Source organism: Melanotaenia boesemani, chromosome 17, assembly GCF_017639745.1.
Source record: "Melanotaenia boesemani isolate fMelBoe1 chromosome 17, fMelBoe1.pri, whole genome shotgun sequence".
Taxonomy (NCBI): Eukaryota; Metazoa; Chordata; class Actinopteri; order Atheriniformes; family Melanotaeniidae; genus Melanotaenia; species Melanotaenia boesemani.
The window spans coordinates 33224039-33245967 of record NC_055698.1 but is presented as its reverse complement, the minus strand read 5'-3'; the positions used below and the strand labels follow the sequence as shown (position 1 = coordinate 33245967).

At 45.9% G+C, this 21929-nt stretch overlaps 1 protein-coding gene across 7 annotated transcripts in view; it reads left to right on the top strand.

Annotated features, from left to right (window-relative positions):
- The first annotated feature begins 506 nt into the window (after window positions 1-506).
- Window positions 507-21929, top strand: part of LOC121656748 (MAP7 domain-containing protein 1-like) — a 66606-nt gene continuing 45183 nt past the window's right edge. For 2 of the 7 annotated variants that reach the window (XM_042011836.1, XM_042011837.1), the window contains exons 1-2: window positions 509-996; window positions 17475-17663. In XM_042011836.1, coding sequence (XP_041867770.1) covers window positions 930-996; window positions 17475-17663 — 256 coding nt within the window. In that variant the 5' untranslated portion in view covers window positions 509-929. Of the gene's footprint in view, window positions 997-1111; window positions 1191-17474; window positions 17664-21929 lie in introns of those variants that run through there. The other 5 variants (XM_042011840.1, XM_042011841.1, XM_042011835.1 and 2 more) reach the window with 4 other exon arrangements.

Sequence of the window (21929 nt, the reverse complement as noted above, 5' to 3'; positions counted from 1 at the left end):
TGAACTGAACTGAATTGAATTGAATTGAATTGAATTGAATTGAATTGAATTGAATTGACTGAAGCTTCTGCTCCCTGGAGCCAAACTGGAAGCTGGTTCCACAGAAAGGGGTCAGAAAAACATCAGATCCCTTCATGTTGCAGGTTTCCAGAAGCTCCTCCTCCCTCGATTCTTCTGGGGTTTTCAAAGAAACGTTCTTTGCTCTGCTATCTTCTCCCATCTGAAAAACTGTCCTGCAGAGTGAGCAGAAAAGATGCTGGTACTTCTTTATCTGTGTTATCATCAGTTTTTTCCCGGTTTCTCTTCCTCATGGCTTCTTGACAGCCACGTTTCCATAGAGACCATTTTGGCCAACAGCAGATGGATCAGCTGAAGATCCAGAATGCATCTCTCAGGTCCTGGTCCAGGTCTTTGGGAATCACCTTGGTGCTACTAAAACCCTGTTTTCTGTCTGTCAGACTGTCTGATCTTTGCTGGTTTTACAGATGAAACTAAAGAAATTGGAACAACGATGTGTTTGTGACTGGATGGTAGTTTTCTGTTGAAGGCAGTAACCGGAAGTGTGTGTTCTTGTTTCTGGGGCTTGACTCAGTTCCTCTTGAAGCTTTTTATTCTCACACCGTGGGTCCTCCGCTGAAGACCTCGGACTGAACCGAACCTCTGGCTTTAAAAACAGCAACATTTTAGAAAATATATAACTGATACGTTTTTAAAATATCGCGTTGTTTTAATCCGGATCCAGTTTTTACAGTCGCGTTTTCTTTCTTTTTCTTTCTTTCTTTTTTTTTTTTTTTTTTCTTTTTTTTTTTTGCCGACATTTGTTTTTCATTCCGGGAGGATCCACAGGGCGTGTTTGGGAGATCTGGACCGGAGTTTATCTCCCGGACTGGGCCGACTCTGAGGAATGAAACCGACTCGGATCCGCCTGAATGGAGACGATGGATTATAAGGAGCTGGGACGACATCTGGAGAAGAAGCTGACACTAACGGACCAGAGTGAGTATCTGACAGCCGTCATGTGAAAGCCAGACATGTTCTCCTGCACATATGAAGTCCAGCTCATCCATAATGAGGCCAGTTTCCTGTCAGGTTGATCAATCACGTCCATCACCTGCAGGAATGCAGCCAATCAGATTCCCACCTCTACAAGCTGAGCTGCGTTAACCTGTCAGGGATGCACGTGGATGCAGGTGAATCCAGGTGATGGTTCGAAGCTGCAGCAGGATCCAGCTGCTCAAGAGCACTTGGGAGAGTGCAGCTGCGGCAGAGCTCTGCTCTCTGAGACCTGGTGAAATGCTGTTAATGCAGCTCCTCTCTGCTCCTCATTTACACCAACTGTTTAATTGATTGGTTGGTTTATTGATTGGTCCTGGAAACGAACTTGCAGGAGAAATCCCTGAAACGTTTGATGGTTTTTGGTTTGTTAGTTGTTGTCCTGAGCTCTGACCTAAAGTCCAGTCTTTCTGAGGACGTCCAGCATCTTGTTGCCAACCTCCATGTCTCCTTGGCAATGGCTGGCTGGTGGAAGGTGACTCTGGCGGTCAGCCCCCCCACCTTCCTCTGGATGTGGAGGGAGGGACGGCTGCTGCAGCTATTCATCACTGCAGAGGAAGGCTGAGATGCTGCTTCGCTGCATGTGGGGTGTCGTCCAGGCAGGATGAAGAAAGACACGATGATGATAAAAATGGTGGCGGTGCAGAGACTCAGCCATTGTTCGCCTCTCGCTGCTTCCTACCGGCATTTTATAGAAATTAAACCCGTAGAAGTGAATCTGTGTCTGCATTTCATCTGAGGAAGTTTTATTCTTCTTGTTGTTTCCTTCTGCTGCTTACATCACCTGAGCAGGTAAGACTCACAGCAAGCCTCTGATGGACGTCGGCCTTAGATTCCATCCAGCACCAGAGAAAACTGTTTGTTCGGTTTCCTTTCAGCCAGCGGGGCTAAAACTCAGATCTTCCTCCACCTTCACAACAATCAACTTTTCTTTTCAAATATTTTTTTACTGGATTTTATTTGTTACATAAACACAAACGTCTCAAGGTTACAGCTGCTCACATATAATCACATTAAACCTCTACAGATGAGCCCTGGTTCCAGTTTCTATCACTCTGATTTGTGTTTCCCAGAGATTTGAAAATACTTCATATTTGGCATTATTTCCTAGTTTCTGTTAGTTTGTCTTATAAGAGACAACAGCAGCTCCTGGCTTAAAGGAGTCCAAAGTCCAGTAATGAATCTTTTTCTGGAAACTCCAAGCACACAAAGTTGAGTATTTAGAAGGATTTTAACATTGAACAGCTCCAACAAACGCTTGATATCTTGGGTGTTCCCGGTGAAGGTTTTCCTGTAAATATTTCGTGCAGAAATCTGGAACATCGCTGGACAGACGTCCTCACCAGTCTCTCGTTCTGCAGTAATTTAAACCAGGAGTTTACGGCTCTGCGCCTGTAAACCAGCCTGATTCTTCTTGGATATCATCTCTCCAGACACCAAACTGATCAACTGCTGAGTGTTTAGAAGAAGAAGTTGGAATAGAGAGAAAGGAGACCCTCCAGACCTCCTCTGTCTCTGTTAACGGTGAAACAGTCTGTACAGATTTCGATGGCGTGTTGTTGTTAGAACGAGTGTTTGGGTGTTGTTCGACTGATGAACAGCGAGCAACACGCCGTCTACAGATCTTTGACATTTCTGATGCGGTCTGGTGACGTTTCAGGAAGAGTGTGCAGGACCCAGGAAATCCATGCCACAGACCGGAGCCCGGTCCAGGTCTACCTGCCTCCGGCAAAAGCTTTTCAGCCTTTTTGTTTTCAGTGTTGATGGTTTGGCTGGTTTTTGGAGGCACAATGATCCTCGTCTGATATCAGACAAAGATTTGATGCTGCTTTGCAAACATAAATCAAAAACCCTTCAAACAGGTTAGTTCTGTAAATTTGATCCATCAGACCCGGGAGTCGCGTTGACCCGGTTCAGGTTGTTGAAATGCAACAGAGAGGACCATGAGTCCTCCGTCATGCATCGACCCCATAAACCCAGGACGTTACCGTTGACCTGTTTTTCCATTTTCCAGTCAGGGAATAAAACATCAGACACAGTAAAGATGCAACATTATGGGCTGATTTACTTCTTATAAAAATGATGTAACTGATATGAATCAGCTGTTTTTATTGAAATCATCAGAACGTTTTTAACCTGGGGAACAGGCCGGCATTGTTCTGTTGCTGAATGGTCCATCAGCTGGAAAACAAAGAGTGTTTTGGTTCTGCTGAGAGCTGCAGCACACAGCAGGTCCACCAACATGTGACGATATCAGGAATGTAGACTGCAAAACAGGCCGGGCCATTAGATAAACAGAAACATTCCAGTTCTCCTTCAGCTGTATGGCGGCCTGGTTCTCCAGCAGGCCGTCAGCTCAGATCATGATCCCGTATCCAAACAGAGCTCCTCACCTGAGCCGTCATCCCTCATCTGAATCCAGCCAATCAGGGACACAGTGGCGCTACATCAGAGATGGGTTTGTCCTGGTTTGGGGATGGGAAACTCAGTCAAACCAAACCTCTCCAAGACACGACATGTTCAAAGACTCTCTGTTCTCAGCTCACAATGGGAGCGGCCCCGGCTTCCTTCACGGAGACAATCCTCTGTTTGTGCAGCGTCTCTGCAGAAGTTCAACTGTATGTTAAAAGTCCTTCCCAGACAGATGAAACCGTCTATGTCCCCATATCTGCAGCCCGACTGCCCTGCAGTCAGCAGCTCGGTTTGCACGTCAATACTCCTCTGTGGAAGTAATCATGAGACATGGACTCCCCTCGGCCCTGTGAGCCTCCACAGCCATGCTGACATGTTCCTGGAGCACAACACAACAGAGACGGACTTCAAGGATTTTAAAATTTAAAAATTTGCTGTATGATTACAGCAATATTATAACATCAATTCAGTTAGTTATTATTTCAAGAAATAGCTATTTGACCGAAAATAAAATAATTCTCTATTTGTCTCAGCATCTTGTCTCAACTTCAAATAAATGATAATGCAACTAAACACATTATGTCTTCAATAAAAACACAAATAAAGCCAACATAGCATCGCTAGCTGTGGCTCTGTGACGGATCTCTCCAACGTAGCATCTCTAGCTGTGGCTCTGTGACGGATCTCTCCAACATAGCATCTCTAGCTGTGGCTCTGTGACGGATCTCTCCAACGTAGCATCTCTAGCTGTGGCTCTGTGACAGATCTCTCCAACGTAGCATCTCTAGCTGTGGCTCTGTGACGGATCTCTCCAACGTAGCATCGCTAGCTGTGGCTCTGTGACGGATCTCTCCAACGTAGCATCGCTAGCTGTGGCTCTGTGACAGATCTCTCCAACGTAGCATCTCTAACTGTGGCTCTGTGACAGATCTCTCCAACGTAGCATCGCTAGCTGTGGCTCTGTGACAGATCTCTCCAACGTAGCATCTCTAGCTGTGGCTCTGTGACGGATCTCTCCAACGTAGCATCGCTAGCTGTGGCTCTGTGACGGATCTCTCCAACGTAGCATCTCTAGCTGTGGCTCTGTGACGGATCTCTCCAACGTAGCATCGCTAGCTGTGGCTCTGTGACGGATCTCTCCAACGTAGCATCTCTAGCTGTGGCTCTGTGACGGATCTCTCCAACGTAGCATCTCTAGCTGTGGCTCTGTGACAGATCTCTCTAACGTAGCATCGTTAGCTGTGGCTCTGTGACAGATCTCTCCAACGTAGCATCTCTAGCTGTGGCTCTGTGACGGATCTCTCCAACGTAGCATCGCTAGCTGTGGCTCTGTGACGGATCTCTCCAACGTAGCATCTCTAGCTGTGGCTCTGTGACAGATCTCTCCAACGTAGCATCTCTAGCTGTGGCTCTGTGACTGATCTCTCCAACGTAGCATCGCTAGCTGTGGCTCTGTGACGGATCTCTCCAACGTAGCATCTCTAGCTGTGGCTCTGTGACAGATCTCTCCAACGTAGCATCTCTAGCTGTGGCTCTGTGACAGATCTCTCCAACGTAGCATCTCTAGCTGTGGCTCTGTGACTGATCTCTCCAACGTAGCATCGCTAGCTGTGGCTCTGTGACGGATCTCTCCAACGTAGCATCTCTAGCTGTGGCTCTGTGACGGATCTCTCCAACGTAGCATCTCTAGCTGTGGCTCTGTGACGGATCTCTCCAACGTAGCATCTCTAGCTGTGGCTCTGTGACGGATCTCTCCAACGTAGCATCTCTAGCTGTGGCTCTGTGACGGATCTCTCCAACGTAGCATCTCTAGCTGTGGCTCTGTGACGGATCTCTCCAACGTAGCATCTCTAGCTGTGGCTCTGTGACGGATCTCTCTAACGTAGCATCTCTAGCTGTGGCTCTGTGACGGATCTCTCCAACGTAGCATCGCTAGCTGTGGCTCTGTGACGGATCTCTCCAACGTAGCATCTCTAGCTGTGGCTCTGTGACGGATCTCTCCAACGTAGCATCGCTAGCTGTGGCTCTGTGACGGATCTCTCCAACGTAGCATCTCTAGCTGTGGCTCTGTGACGGATCTCTCCAACGTAGCATCTCTAGCTGTGGCTCTGTGACAGATCTCTCTAACGTAGCATCGTTAGCTGTGGCTCTGTGACAGATCTCTCCAACGTAGCATCTCTAGCTGTGGCTCTGTGACTGATCTCTCCAACGTAGCATCGCTAGCTGTGGCTCTGTGACGGATCTCTCCAACGTAGCATCTCTAGCTGTGGCTCTGTGACAGATCTCTCCAACGTAGCATCTCTAGCTGTGGCTCTGTGACTGATCTCTCCAACGTAGCATCGCTAGCTGTGGCTCTGTGACGGATCTCTCCAACGTAGCATCTCTAGCTGTGGCTCTGTGACAGATCTCTCCAACGTAGCATCTCTAGCTGTGGCTCTGTGACAGATCTCTCCAACGTAGCATCTCTAGCTGTGGCTCTGTGACTGATCTCTCCAACGTAGCATCGCTAGCTGTGGCTCTGTGACGGATCTCTCCAACGTAGCATCTCTAGCTGTGGCTCTGTGACGGATCTCTCCAACGTAGCATCTCTAGCTGTGGCTCTGTGACGGATCTCTCCAACGTAGCATCTCTAGCTGTGGCTCTGTGACGGATCTCTCCAACGTAGCATCTCTAGCTGTGGCTCTGTGACGGATCTCTCCAACGTAGCATCTCTAGCTGTGGCTCTGTGACGGATCTCTCTAACGTAGCATCTCTAGCTGTGGCTCTGTGACGGATCTCTCTAACGTAGCATCTCTAGCTGTGGCTCTGTGACGGATCTCTCCAACGTAGCATCTCTAGCTGTGGCTCTGTGACAGATCTCTCCAACGTAGCATCTCTAGCTGTGGCTCTGTGACAGATCTCTCCAACGTAGCATCTCTAGCTGTGGCTCTGTGACTGATCTCTCCAACGTAGCATCGCTAGCTGTGGCTCTGTGACGGATCTCTCCAACGTAGCATCTCTAGCTGTGGCTCTGTGACGGATCTCTCCAACGTAGCATCTCTAGCTGTGGCTCTGTGACGGATCTCTCCAACGTAGCATCTCTAGCTGTGGCTCTGTGACGGATCTCTCCAACGTAGCATCTCTAGCTGTGGCTCTGTGACGGATCTCTCCAACGTAGCATCTCTAGCTGTGGCTCTGTGACGGATCTCTCTAACGTAGCATCTCTAGCTGTGGCTCTGTGACGGATCTCTCTAACGTAGCATCTCTAGCTGTGGCTCTGTGACGGATCTCTCCAACGTAGCATCTCTAGCTGTGGCTCTGTGACGGATCTCTCCAACGTAGCATCTCTAGCTGTGGCTCTGTGACGGATCTCTCCAGCGTAGCATCGTTAGCTGTGGCTCTGTGACGGATTACTGCTTAAACTTCTGGCTTCTTTCCACTGAATAATCACGTTATTTTCTAAAACTGCTAATTATCGTCTTATGAGCTCTTTTCTAAGCAGCTGTGACTTACAGTTAATTTTCCTAATATGAGTTGTTGATCGTGTTTCTGTTACTGGAGGACAAAATGAAATGTTTTTGGTTTTCAGACATCCTGCCAGCTGTGGCCGGTGTGAGGCCTGCAGGCTGAATGCTTGTAGATGTGGGAGGAGACGCGGGACGAGACAGACCCTGGACGATGAGCGGAAGGTCGGGTGGTGTCTTGGATCCTCTCCTGCTCTAAACCTCAGTGTTTTCTGGAAATCATGCTGTCAAAGCAGAGGAAACGCTCCATCCTGCTGCTGAGGATGAGGAGGACGCAGCTTCCTGAGAGCTAATGCACAGATTAGTCAGATTTCCCTTCAAACCAGGATTTAGAAAGCTGAATTCACTAAAGGCTCATTTATATTAATAATCCTGTTTGCAAGCTAATCCTTTTAGAGTTCAGTTATAAAAGGAGCATGACACATTTTAGAGATCAGAGTTGTGTTGCCGCAGCTTGGAGATGATGGTGCAGAGAAAAAAGAGAAACCAGGAGCAGTTTATATCGTCGGGCGTGCATTCACTCTTTTTAAAGTGTTTATTTAAAGTTATTGTATGTCAGCAGCTAAATGTCCCCTGTACAGCAGCATCTGAGATAATAAAGGTTCACGGCTTTTTGGTAGTTGCATGAAGGGGGTCCTCAAGGAAAATAGACTTGGAAGTGTTTAACGTAATGAAATATTCCTAGTCCGTCCTTACTTGTGATTGGCCGCATGGTGTACCCATAAGAAGAAAATTCTGCCCTTTCTGAGGTTTTGGCTTGTGGTGGGAGTCCACTCTTCTCGTTCAAAGAATTGTCTCATGGAGTCGGCTCATATGTGAACATCGCATCGCTGATAAAACCCAAACTGGTTCTGGTTGAAGAAACCAGCAGGATTTCCTCCCAAAGCAGGTTTTACTGGTTTGTAACCACACCTGAAGGTTTGAGGTGGTTCTGCACCTCAGGATCTTTGATCCTTCCAGCCCAGAGGAGCATCAGGTTTTTATTCTGTTGCTCACAGTTTTACCTTCCCAGGCAGCGTTAGTTAGATTCATTCATATTCACTGGGGTTCATTTCGGCTGCAAACGAGACCTCATTCCATCCATTCCTGACGAATCAAAGCAGCTTCTCTGAAACTGGAGCTGCTTGGTGGATGTTTGCAGCAGCTGCTTCCCGTCCTGCATGTCTCCCCGTTACCCACGCTGCCTTGCAGCATGTCGGGGATGTTTTTGTTGGTGTGGGACTTGGACCTCCAGGGAATCACAAACAGATGCAGCCCTGCTCTCCTGCTTTGAAGTGTGAGTGTGTAAATAACCGTCCTGTTGTAGCTACGTCTGATGTTCATGCCCACGTTGGTCTGGGTACGGCCGTGTACAGGCTCTAGTATTAGCAAGCAGACAAAGTGGCGGCTCCTGCATGAGCAGCACCGCTCGTACAGGAGCCGCCATCCTGGTTGTGGTTTCATAAGCAGCTGCCGTCATCATGTGCTTTATCAGATGTTTCGTCGTTCCTCCTTCCTTGCACGTGTCTCCCTGCTCTCGGACGTCATCACATGGCTGTTTTCTGCTGCTGCAGCTCCATCCATGTCCTCTGCTGTCTCCCATGGCAACGCCACATCATTTCAGGCACAAAGCGGCGTGCAGCTCTCTTCCTGTTGTCTGACAGAAGCTCTGCATCAGACAGCAGCAGACCAGGTTTATTTCTTCATCTGCCTCTGGTTTGACACACAGCTGCAGCAAATCACATTCAGGCTGGATGACCTCAGGGATGCATCATCTGTGTCTGCTGGCCGGCTCCTTTTCTCAGAAACGGTTGAACAGCTGATGTTTTCGAGGTAAAAGACTGCAGCATCCAAAGGTGCTCTAACTTTCTGTGAAATATTTTAAAGCCTTTTATGGAATGAAGGAAAAAAATTTCATGGGTCAAACTTCGGTTACAGGATGCTAAAAGTGCATTAACGGGAAAATGTGACGAAACAAACAGCTGGAAGATACGACTTCAGCCACATTCATTATTTTAAACAGAAAGTAAGGACGTTAGTGTTTGGTGGATTCTGTCTGTTCTTTAGTTATCCCAGCTGGCGATGCACGAAAACATGGATGGAAAGCCGGATTAATCACCTTTACAATCATGTAGAACTGGGAAGGATGGTGTTTCTGTGGAATGAGCAACACAGCTAAACGTGGAGGTAAACCCTGACGCTCTCCTCCACAGAGCCAGGATCAGAGTTCATCCAGGATTTGGGAATAAAGAGGATGGAATGACCTGCAGGAATCTGGACCTCAGCCCAAAAGAACACTGCCCAGATCGCAGACATGTTCCAAGAAACATAAAAGTCAAATTTATTCAGATTATCAGAGGACACTTTTTCTTCCAGTCAGAGCTGTGTCAGTCAGTCTTGATTTAATCTAAAATCTTTCCTTCTTAAACATGTAGTCAGAAACGATCCCCTCACACAGACGGAGAAGAGTCCTTTAGTCGGCCCAGCTGACTCCGTGATGTCCGTCACAGCTCGTCGTCTCAGCTGACATTAAGCCGAGTCGGTTTTCACACCTCCAGCGCTGCCAGACCGGGTTCCTCGGAGCTATGCCCTACTTCATCAGCTGGGGTCTAAATATGCTGCTGTTGACCTGATGTTTCCATCACAAGAAGATCAACACAGCAGACGTTTCAGAAAAAGGTGTGAAGGGACCTGCAGGAGGTTTAGGCTCAGAGGTGTGATGGGAAGATTTGCTGGTTTGTTGCAGCATTTGATGCAGGCTGAAATAAAGCGAACGTAGATCAGCTGCAGCGCTTCCTTCCCGCAGAGCTCCGTTTTATTTCACTGCTTCTTTCTGGAACTTATGCTTTGAATTAATATCAACTGTTTCTTTTCTGGTATATTAGTTTTCAGGAATATTAGACTGGTCTTAGCACAAATAGTTCCCAGAAACTTTTGACACTTTTGGTTTCCAGTTTGGCTTCATGGACATGGAGGAACATAGTCTCAGTTATACAAGCTGGTTTGATGAATTTAATCCACATTCATTCTGAAACAAACTGACGCCTGTCAGACTTGCGCAGATACTCAGGTGTCAAGTTTTATTCTGACAAATTCTGCAGAAAATAACAAATGTGAATCCACCACCTGCCTACACTCGCTTCCCTCTGAGGAAAACATGATGTGCCGGATGATGTAATGATAAAGTCATAATGAGGAAATGAAACTACAGTCTAGAAACCAGGAGATGGACATGTTTGCTTCTGTTTCTGCTCCAGCCTCTGACCTCGTTTCTCATATGAACTTGGTGAGTAGAGGAGCAGGAAAAAGGGATGATTCATGTATGATTTATGCTCGGCTCACTTGTGTGTCTTTGTGACTGAGTAACCCACTTCTTTGTGGCTAAAAGCGTCTGCAGATGGCTTCAGGTTGCAGAGGCGTAGCATCCTGTCTACTGCTGCCCACATCCAAACACAGTCTTTAAAAAACCACTTCTGAGTTTCCTTCTCCTGCATTCATGGTGATATAACAAGAAAATCCCCTCCAGAATTATATTTACTATATGAGGCAACTTCAGTTTATCATCATTTCATTCTATTATAGGAATAATAACAACAATAGCAATAATAATAATGTTAATAATGACGATAGTTATTAATCAGATAATATATCATTACAGATTATTGTAGAAACTTTAAAGATAAGTATAATTTTATTTCTATCAGAAAATCTGTTTTAAAAGTTTGAGAAAAGTTTGGAGAGATATATTCCTTTAAACAAAACTTTGCATTTCCTTTTATGAGCAAGTCTAAGTTATCTCCCCGTCCCGCCCTCATAACAGAGAAATGACGGATGTGTGGGGCTTGTCATGCAGTTAATTACATAAATTAGTTACACAGTAAATGCGTTATTTTTGACAGTCCTAAAATACATACATACATATACACATGTATGTATATTATTCTTATAATAAATAAATGTTGGAATTTCTTAAAGCCAGAGCTAAACTGCATGTTAGCATGTTAGCATGTGTAGCTAAGTAGCTTAGCTGTTAGCTTACATTAGCTACAGTTTCCATAAATCAGATTATTTATTGCAGAAGCAGTTTGTTGCTTTATGTCGTCAGCATCAACATAATCTGAGCTTCATATGAAACCGGAGGAGTTTTATCTCCATTTAATACACAAATCTGAACTTTAATCCCAGATCGAAAAGGGATCTTTGGGCATGAGCGTTAGGTTCCATTAGCTCATCGCTACAACCGCAGTTAGGCCAGAAAAACAAACAAACAAACAAACAAACAAACAAACAAACATAAATGAATAAATATTCCACCTCTGAATTAATTTCTTGTTGTAATAGTTAAACTAGTAATATTTCTATAAATCTTTCGTTGATGTACGTTGTGTACTAAAGGAAAGAGACATTTCTCTAACAGCGAGGATGATCTGTGCAGAAACCTGAATGTTTTCTCTTTCATTGAAGCGTTTTCAGACTTCTTGTGTTGTGACGGGTTTTAAAGCTTCTCCCAGAGGAAATCAGGTTGTTCCGAATCTTTTTCTTCTTCTTTCTTTCTGTATTTGAAAGAAGGAAGTGAAGTCCTGACTCGGACTGGAGGTCTGTTCGGGTCACAGGAATGTGTTTCCTCTGCTGCTCCCTCGGGCGTGGACGCTTGTTGACCACAAGTGTTTCCGGATTTTTCTCTTTTTTAAATCTGTAAAGGAAGAAGAGACGCAGGCGTCCGTCAAGGACACGTCAACTCTGTTTTTAGGTGAAAACAGAGACATGATCCTACCTTTCAGTATTAAATCTGCCTTTGTTTCCAGTGGACATGGTTTTTAACTCCTCGGCACACACAGAAGACACACATTTGTTACACGGGAAGTGTGCATGCCTGAGATTCCTGAGATTGGCCTGACCTAGATCCAACATGTTCTCCTCAGAAAAACGTACACAGCATGCATGTCCTTCCACACATCGGCTCATCCGGACTACAATGGACTGACCTGCTTCTCATGGCGGCGAGAGGCTGCTGGGGGTTTACAGGTTAAAACAAACCTCCTTTACTAATGTTTTATGACCCAAACACAAAATCTACTGTTAAAGGACCTGAAATATATCAGATGTGATTATTAGGAGGCTGCAGTGTATGGGGGTGCAGCTACAGACGGATTGCTGTCTAACCCCAGTTCGTTTGGGAGAACAAACTGCAGCAGGGCAGCAAACTGAGCCAAGCAGCAGAAAAGAGAGACTGTCCAGATTTCCCAGAAGATCCCAACATGAAGAAGCTGGTCGTGGATTCAGGCTTCTGGACGAGCAGACTGGTTAAAGCCCTGGTCCCGTCTCACTGCTGCCATCTGATAGCATCCTTTCAGAGAAAAATATTTGGGAAATATTTAGATCACTGCGCAGTTTGGGATCACTTTAAATTTCCATGGAAACACGTTTGAAATGAGTCGGAACAGTAAATATAACGACATGGTCTGAGCTAGAAATAATGATTTTAGTGGAAATGATTTGTCTTTCCTTCCTGGCCCGGCAGACCTCCGGCATTCCAGCTGCATGGAGATTCGGATGAGATTTACCTCCATGCTTCCTGGAGTATTTCAGATGGACTGGCTTGATGGAGTCTTCCTCCGTGTCACACGATCAAACATCTAGACGGGCTCAGATCTGGAGATTGTGCTGGCTCCTCCGCTACCGTCCGAACGCTTCTTCTTTGAACATTGCTGGCATGTTTTGGTGGTGTGTTTTGGGCCCTCGTGCTGGTGTAGGATGAATTTTTGTCTATTCAGTTGTGCATCAGGGCCTCCCTCTCCTTCTTCTGTCATGTTAAAGCCAGTTTTACTGTTCTTTGAGAGGCCTACGTAACAGCGTTCCTTTCGAAGCACAACAATAGACTGACGAGTCTCTACACAACTTCTTCTGGATATTTTCAGCATGTAAACAACCAGCTGCTGATGAATAAAGGAGGCCACGCTTTCTGTTAGCACACCTGTGCAGCACACCTGAAACATGGTTTTCTAATCATCAATGAGCCTGGTAGAATCAGTATCGTGGATTAGCAGCCATACCAGGAGACTGATGCAGATTCATTAGCTCATTCTTGGAAATTCATCTGATTGATTTTAATTGTTTGTGTGAAATTGATGAAATTGTGCATTGCATGAAAATGTGTTTTTCTTTGGAAGACAAAGAAAACTGCAAGTGAGTCCAAACCTTTATTACAATCCAATGACTTTATTTTTCAGGAGTTTTGTCTCCATGTTTTCTGTCATGTGCATACTGAAGTTGCTCAGACAGGAATTCTGGGAAATGGAGTTTCTGTCTGTTCATCAGGTTGCTGCCATCATTCCTCACAGTTTAAGCTTTTAATAGATTTTTTTGCTGTGTACAAACATACTGATGTTTCCTGTGGCGTGTTTGAGTAAATGTGGAGCAGCTCATGGTGTTTGTGGTCAGTGCTCCATCCCAGGCTGCCCCTTTTATGGCCCACATTCTCAGTATGGTGCTTACAGCTAATAATAACCCGGTGTGTGTCACAGAGAGCTGAGACGGCTGTGATGGGTGGAGGCCGTTGCTGGACGTGCTGCTGAATCTGGGTTTTTGTGTTACATGGGGCCGGTCATGAGTGGTGGCTTAAAGCTGAAGCGTGTTCCTGCTGCAGGCTGAGGGATCCACAGACAGATCCATCAGTTTCCCTCAGGGTTTACAGAGTAAGGCTTCTGGTTCAGCGATTTACATGATGTTTAAACCTGTTTGAAACTACTTTGATTTAATTTAGATAAACTATGCAGCTGTAAGAAGTTAGTTCAGCTGTGGTGTTCCACAGGGCTCAGTCCTTGGGCCTCTTCTCTTCTATTTACATGCCACCTCTTGTTTACAAACATGATATAAATGGTGTTTTTTTCTAACCTGATTCTAACCTTAGTTTTGATGCTCAGGTCAAACATGGAGTTCTGTGGACCTCAGTTCTCCAGGAAGTCTGTGGTTATTTCAGCAGGACGATCCCTTATTTTTGGAATGATGCCTCATGTTAGTTTATAATACAGTCTGGCTCCTTGCAAGCAAAATATAAAAGATAAGGGCCAATCAGCACTTTTTCACATGAACAGTGGAGTTCAGTAGCTGCAGATGTTAAGAAGTTCTAAGAAAATGGTTGTGAAGCTTTTGTTTCTTAAGAGTTTAAAATATATTAAAAAGCCTCAATTGCTGCTCTCATTAATCACTATCAGTCAGTACAGCAGGTCTGAAGCTGCAGGTCTGAAGCTGCAGGTCTGAAGCTGCAGGTCTCTGAAGCTGCAGGTCTCTGAAGCTGCAGGTCTGAAGCCGCAGGTCTCTGAAGCTGCAGGTCTGAAGCTAAAGGTCTCTGAAGCTGCAGGTCTGAAGCTGCAGGTCTCTGAAGCTGCAGGTCTCTGAAGCTGCAGGTCTGAAGCCGCAGGTCTCTGAAGCTGCAGGTCTGAAGCTAAAGGTCTCTGAAGCTGCAGGTCTGAAGCTGCAGGTCTCTGAAGCTGCAGGTCTGAAGCTAAAGGTCTCTGAAGCTGCAGGTCTGAAGCTGCAGGTCTCTGAAGCTGCAGATCTGAAGCTGCAGGTCTCTGAAGCTGCAGGTCTGAAGCTGCAGATCTGAAGCTGCAGGTCTCTGAAGCTGCAGGTCTGAAGCTGCAGATCTGAAGCTGCAGGTCTCTGAAACTGAAGGTATCTGAAGGTATTTAAAGTCAAGTCCAGATGATGATGAATTATTTACATAAAAAGTTGTGGAACTCATGAACGACTGATGTCTGACAGGAAGCAGGGCCATCATCATCCTCTTTTTTTATAGGTACTTTTGTCTACATGAGGTAGGAGTGACTCCTGCTGGAACATGATCCCTCTTCAGATTCTGCTCCCGCGGGGTCTTAAGTCACACCTTGTAATGCCTCCATCAGCATTCAGCGGCGCTCTGAGCTCCACGGTGGAGGAGCTGGGGAGGAGGAGCTGGGGAGGAGTCCGGTGTTAATCTGTGGTTAAATGGTTGGCTGAGCGGTCGGACGGCCTGAGGAGAGCGTCACGCTCCATCTGCCGGTTGCTGGCTGAGCCTCGTCGTTTCTGCAGCTCTATGCCAGCTCTTACCGTCTCCATCACTTTATCCTCTTCCTCCTCTGTGCTTATCAAACAGACTGCAGCTTGCCTCCATCTCCATGGCGGTGGCGTGCTGACATCAGTGTCATAACACAATCCGTCTGGGGTCAGAGGTCAGGAGGTTTGGCCTCAGGATGGTGTCTGTGGAGATGTGAAGGTTTCAAACGGGTGACATCCAGATGCTGACAGTGGTTCTCCTCAGCTTGTTGGACCGCCGCCAGTGTTTTGTTTGAGATGCTGACGTGCTTCGTCTGGTGCTGCGTTCAGGCCCCATGGGATGGATGGAAACCAAATGAAACCTCTCTGCAGCTCAGCCTGACTCTACTCATCTGGAAACACTGAGCAGAACCAGCTGATCCAAACTGACCCGGGTTTTATTGGAATGTTTCTTAGACTGGAGGATGAACCCTTCAGACTCTGATGTCGCTCGGTTTCTGACTGAAACTACATCACGATTCAGCATTAATCACCAGCATTAATTAATCCTAAATATCCTGAACATCCTGACTCTCCATGTGGGATCATGTGATCAGATCAGGAAGGTAAACAACATGCGTGTGTTACTGCTTCCGTGTTCTGATGGAAAGTACAGCAAAAGCAGAGTTTTGCCTCCAAACTAACGGAATAAATCCTCCTGGTGGGATGAACACGAGGCAGGTGTGGTGGTGGAGGACGTCTCAGGACATGAAACATCCATCGTCCTGCAGCAGCCTCGATGTGAGGCTGGAAAACCGTCAGAATCTTCATAAATAAGGAGGATGAAGTGGTTTTTGGTGGAAAGAAAGGCTGCTTTAAGGATCGGAAAGGGTAGAAAATATTAAATCTGACGCTGTCAAAACCACTAAAAATGAATCAAAATCAGCTGGTTTTTAGGATATTTAAAGAATTATTTCCCAGCTCCCCAACATGGATCATATGGAAAATAACTCCTTTCATGTGGATTATTTCATAAAACAGAAACATTATGGAACCAAATGAAGGATTAAAGCACTAATCACATTTCTGGTAGATTTAAAGTTTCAAGAAGAAAAAAAAAGAAAACATTAACTGTTAGGACTGCTCGATTATGGGAAAAATGATAATCACGATTATTTTGATTGAAATTGAGATCTCGATTATTTAACACGATTAGAGATAAGAGGTTAACATTTGAAGTGTTTACTGTGGTAATGCCGACTAGTTTCTTTCCACCAGGTCCCCATAGCTGTTGTTTGTCTCAGACCAGCAGCTATGTTCCGCCTGGTGTGATCTGGAAAAAAATAGTCTGGAGACGTTTCGTTTTCACGTTGAAATCCGCTTTAATAAAATGTAGCACGACATTTCTATACGGCTCTGGTGCGGCTTTACCACAGGTCCGTAGCGGTGGCGAAACATCGGACTGTCACCATGTCTTTCACACACCCTCACTACACTCATCATACAGGGAAGAGAGAGACAGTCCACTAACATGGTGGTGAGACGGCAGTGATGCCGTTTGTCCAAAGTGTTGATGAGTTTCTTAAATCCCGGATTGTTCACTGTGTTAATTGAGAAAAAATTTCTGTTTGTTTATAACGTTTGTCTCTCTGTGACTCTGGGAGCTGGTGGATTATTTAGTTGCAACTCACAAAAATTGAACATTTTTTTATTTTTTTGTGTTGCGCCGCAAGCCCCTGTGTGCACGTCTGTGTGCACGAACGCAACATTTTACATGCACGACTGTCGCTTGGCTGGAGGAGGGCAGCGATTTTCACTTCCTCGCACAAGTTTACATAGAAAATGATGGAGAAGGAGCGACGCCGCCTCCCGTGTGTCCAGGTGTCTGCAACTCGTTCTGAATAAAACTAAAGCGGTCGGGGCTGTGGGAGGAGTCTGCAGCTGTGGGAGGAGTCTGCAGCAGTAGGAGGAGTCTGCAGCAGTAGGAGGAGTCTGCAGCAGTGGGAGGAGTCTGCAGCTGTGGGAGGAGTCTGCAGCAGTGGGAGGAGTCTGCAGCAGTAGGAGGAGTCTGCAGCAGTGGGAGGAGTCTGCAGCAAAGCGCTGCAATGACAGCTGCGCTCGATTTGAAAACAGCACAAATCGAAGGACAAAAAATAATTGGACCATTTAATTTTTATGATCGTTCAAAACCCAGATCGTAATTGCGATTAAAATTTGATTAATTGCCCAGCCCTATTAACTGTAATGTATTTTTGTCAACCAATGACCCAAAAGGGCAGAAAATAGACCTGTAGCACAGGGTTAAAGATGGTGAAGGTCTCACCTGCTGCAGGTGCTGACAGGAAGTCTACTGATGTGTGTGAAAGTCTTAATTATTCCTAATGATGCCGGGGTGTTGATGAGGCTGGTGAAGGTGTGACTGCGTGCAGCAGCTGGTAGCTGCAGGATGATCTTGGGTGGTTACAGATCTCCTCATGCTGGATTATTAACCGGGCTTTGCTCTCTGTCCTGCAGCTCTGCCTCTGCAGTCCTTCCAGAATGGGGACAAATCTTCAGGGAAAGACCTTCTGACTCCGGACGACTCTGCTGTCTCAGATCTCTCTCCTAAAACAGACTCCAACAGCAAGACAGATGCCTCCTCCTCCAGGACTGAGGCCAGGCCCTCCACCCCTGGCTCCAGCAGCAGTCCTCAGCCCAAGAAAGGTAAGCTGAAGGATCAGGAGGATGAGGAGTTTCCACCTGTAGCTGCTCAGCGCTGCAGCATCAACTTCAGGCTTTATAACGTGAGGTCCCGGTCATCATGAAACCACATGATCCAGGATCTTGGTTTTCCTGAAGTTTTTGCCGTTTTTATGGTGCATCAGTGCGTCTGTACTTATGTCAGTTTTTAATTCTGGTTCTCCAGAACTGAAAGTCTTTCCCGTTTGTTCCTGTTTGGTTGGATGTTTTTTCTGCTCTTTGGACACCTGAAGAAGCTGCAGTCCGGTTAAATATCATGTTGTCATCCTAAATAATGAAATAAACTTGTGATGTTCTGTCACTTTAACCTGTATGTTCTGGGAAGGCTGTTGTTTAACCGCTTCTTAACTAGTTCTCCTTGTACAGGAGTCAGCACGAGATCCTTCAGTCCAGCAGATGTCTGGACAAGGATCTAGAAGCAGCTATGCTAACATGTAGCAATGCTAACATGTAGCAATGCTAACATGTAGCATAGTAACATGACCGGAGAAACTCAGCTAAAAGACTCCACCAAGCATCAGCATCCAAACCAAACACAGTTCAGACCCCAGCAGTTCTATAAGAAAACCAGGAGGTGACATCTCTGTCCACTTCAGAGCTTCTGATCATTTCTCCACACAAACCAGGAGTCACATGACAGCAGAGACGCTGCTGCTTCCAGAGACGTCTGTCTCTCCACGGTGGGACAGAAACTCTGGAGCTAAAAGCCAGAACCAGAAACCAGGTCTTACTGCTGCTGTTTGTGGAGAAAAGTTTGATTCTTTACTTGTTCCTTGGATTTCTTTTTCTTTTAGGAGGAGATCAGATTTCCATATTCTACTGTGTTCCAGGTGAATTTACTCCGACACAGTTACACATATCGTGATTCTGACCCGCCTGTAGTAATCTCAGGTGTCTCAGCTTTCTGTAGAGACCAGGATTACACTGCAGCCCTGGTAGTTGTGAAGATAAACTTATTTATTCTGGGGATGTTGTTTTAGACGGGAGGCTTTGCGATGAAGAGGTTAACCTGGTGTGAACGTTCCCTGAATGTTAGTTTAGAGGAGAGGAGAACCCCTGCTGTGTTTTTCAAGGAGGACGTGGAAATTTCCGGGACTGGTGAGTTACAGTTAGGAAAGTTGTGCAGCGTCTCTGGTTCTGGATCTTTCTGAGCTCCTGGTCAAATCACAGAGAACCAAATGAGGCATCGAAGACATTTTAAACTGTTTAAAATGTAAATAAAAAATATTAATAAAGAGAAATAAACGTTCAGGGTTAAATTAAAACTCAGAACAGTTTTTTAATCCCTGGAAGTTTAAATCCACCTGGTTCAGGTTCTGAAGGATCTCTGCGTGTTTATTTCTACATATCTGCGGTTCTGAGCATGTCGGCTACATGAAGAGGAAATTCCAGCAACTTCCACTGAGGAACGCCGCTGCCAAGTGAGAACAGGTTTTGATGTCTTCAGATGTGCCTGAGAAGCTGATGGTAATGAGGGGTGAGACTCCACATCCTCTGCTGGAGGCCTCTTAACTGGCTGGATGTGTTGCATCGTGGGTAATGTAGGAAAAATAGATATTTTCCCTGTAAACCCTGGAGATGGTTGTGAGTGAAAATCCCTGCAGATCAGCAGTTTCTGAAACTGGTTCAGGATTTGCTCCTCCTGCCATCATCAGAACGTGGTCGTCGGATCAAAGCTGAGTGAAATCAGAGCTTCATTTCTGTGCATGTGACCGTGCACTTTCTGCCCTGATGGAGGTTTCTCCACCGCAGATGTCTGAGAGGCTTCGCAGCGTCTCTGTATCAGCTGTGTAGGATGCTTTCTGCAAGATATGGAGGGAGGGAATTCAGGTTGCCATGGAGACGGTGCTGAGAAATGTTGCAGGTCCTCTGTGATTGGCTGTGAACATGCAGCATTGACATTACACATCATTGTAGAGGAGCCAGATCAGAAGGTGGTTCTGGTGTCCAGCAGCAAGTTGGACTCTTCATTTCTGTTGTTTAACATCCAGAGAATCTCACAGAGGAGAGTTAACAGATTTAGTTTCTTCTAAAGACGAAAGTAAAAACTCTGAATCTGATGGTTCAGTTAATTGAAATTAGAATCCGAAAAAAAAGGAAAAAGAGAAGAGATCATCGATCCAAACTTCTTCTCATACTCTGAATTTAAAGAGTAAAATTCAGATTTTTTTAAACACAGAAGTGTTTCTTTGTGACATTTGTAGCCGTCTAAGTGGGTCAGAACCTGAGGGAGCTTCAACATGTTAGAACCAGAAGGCATGCAAGTGGTCTGGACCAGCCCTGCAACCAGATCACCAAAGCAAACTGACTTTTCTGCTTCAAGAACCAAAGCTTTTTGGCTGTTTCTATGAAACAGCCCACACAGGTGATGCCGCCTGAGAGGGAAGCTGAAGAAATAAAGTTGGACGATTTGATAACAAAAAAAAGATATGAAATGATTCTCTGACAGCTACAAACCAGCTACAGGCCTAACCTCACAGCTGCAACCCCGTCCTCTTCATCAGGACCGCCTTCTAGTACCGGGTCGTCCTCTTCATCAGGACCACCTTCTAGTACCGGGTCGGACCTTTTTAATCCTGGTGTAATAGATGAAGCAGGTGGTGGAAACCTTCCTCAGAGGTTTTCTCCACATTGACATGACAGCATCACACAGTTGCTGCAGGTTTGTCGGCTGCATCCATGATGAGAATCTCCCGTTCCACCACATCCCAAAGCTGCTCTACTGGACTGAGATCTGGTGGCTGTGGAGGCCGTTGGAGTCCAGTGAACTCATCGTCATGTTCTAGAAAGCAGCTGGAGATGATCTGAGCTTTGTGACATGGTGCATTATCCTGCTGGAAGTAGCATCAGAAGATGCTCCACTGTGGTCATAAAGGGATGGACATGGTCAGCAACAATACTCACTGAACAATACTGGATCCATGCCTTTATGCTGTTTCCACCAGATTCTGAGCCTACCATCTGAATGTCTGCTACGTCCTTTGCTACGTCAAGACGCGTTGCTCCATCCTGCAGCAAAATTAAACTTCTAAATGCACAATCGATTACAAAGACATCCTGCCTCACACACGACCACATACAGGATAACTGTCTGGATTTATGTCTCGTACTGAGACCTGGAACCATGCCGTTACACTTTTCTCTTTGAACGAGAGCTGTCCCTCAGGATATAGCTACTTCCAGAAACCCCAAACCAGAGGGCACACCTTAGACCTGGTCATCACAAACTGCTCTTCTGCCAACCTGCAGGTGCATTACCTAGGTGTCTCTTGTCTCTGACCACAAAGTCATTTCTACGGAACTACAACCACAATCCTACTACAACAGCCATCTGAGTAGCCTCCTGGACCACCATGTCCTTCTTAAGACCAGAACGGTAACCTAACGTTCATCGCCCCGGTTCACAGATGGGCTTCGGAAGATGAAGCCAGCAGGACAGGTCCTTGAGCAGTCTTATAAAACCTCCATAAACAAGCGTACCGGGACAATCCAATAGAGTTCATAGTTTCTATAATTTTTTATAGCAGATTTATTTCTTATGTTATCAGATGATGTCTGATAACATAAGAAATAAATCAGCCAAAGCCTACCCAACTTTAGCTGATTTATTTCTTAGTCTCTTAGAGAGACAAGGTCACAGTTCTACTCCGATGCCATCAGAAACAGTCCAGGAAATTACAAACACCTTTTCTCCACCTTTTCTCCACTTCAACCGTTTTCTCACCCCCACACACACACACCCACCTACTGGCAGTACAACAGAACAATGCAACCACTTCATGGGGTTTTTCACCTCCAGGATTGAACACATTCATTTTGTCCTTTCCAGTCCCCCCACAGAAAGTACTCCTCTAACATGTGGATCTCCCAACAACTAAACTGCTTCAGATCAAATCAAATCAAATCAAAAGTCTCAGGGTCATCACCAGGGTCCTGATGAGAACCATGGCTGTATTATCCCTATCCTCTACTCAGTCCACTGGCTTCCTGTCCTCCTCACACATCAATGTATCCATGGACATGCCCCCACACCTCAAAGAACTCCTCAGCCCAAAAAACACAACACGTCCCCTCCGCTTCACTCTCTCAAACCACCGCCACATACCCAGAACCAAGGTCAGGACCATGGGAGACCCGGTGTGTCTTCTGCTGCATCCTGGTCCAGACAACTGCTGCTCTGGATGTTTTCTCTTCTTCAGACCATCTCTGGAAACCCTGGAGTAAATACTC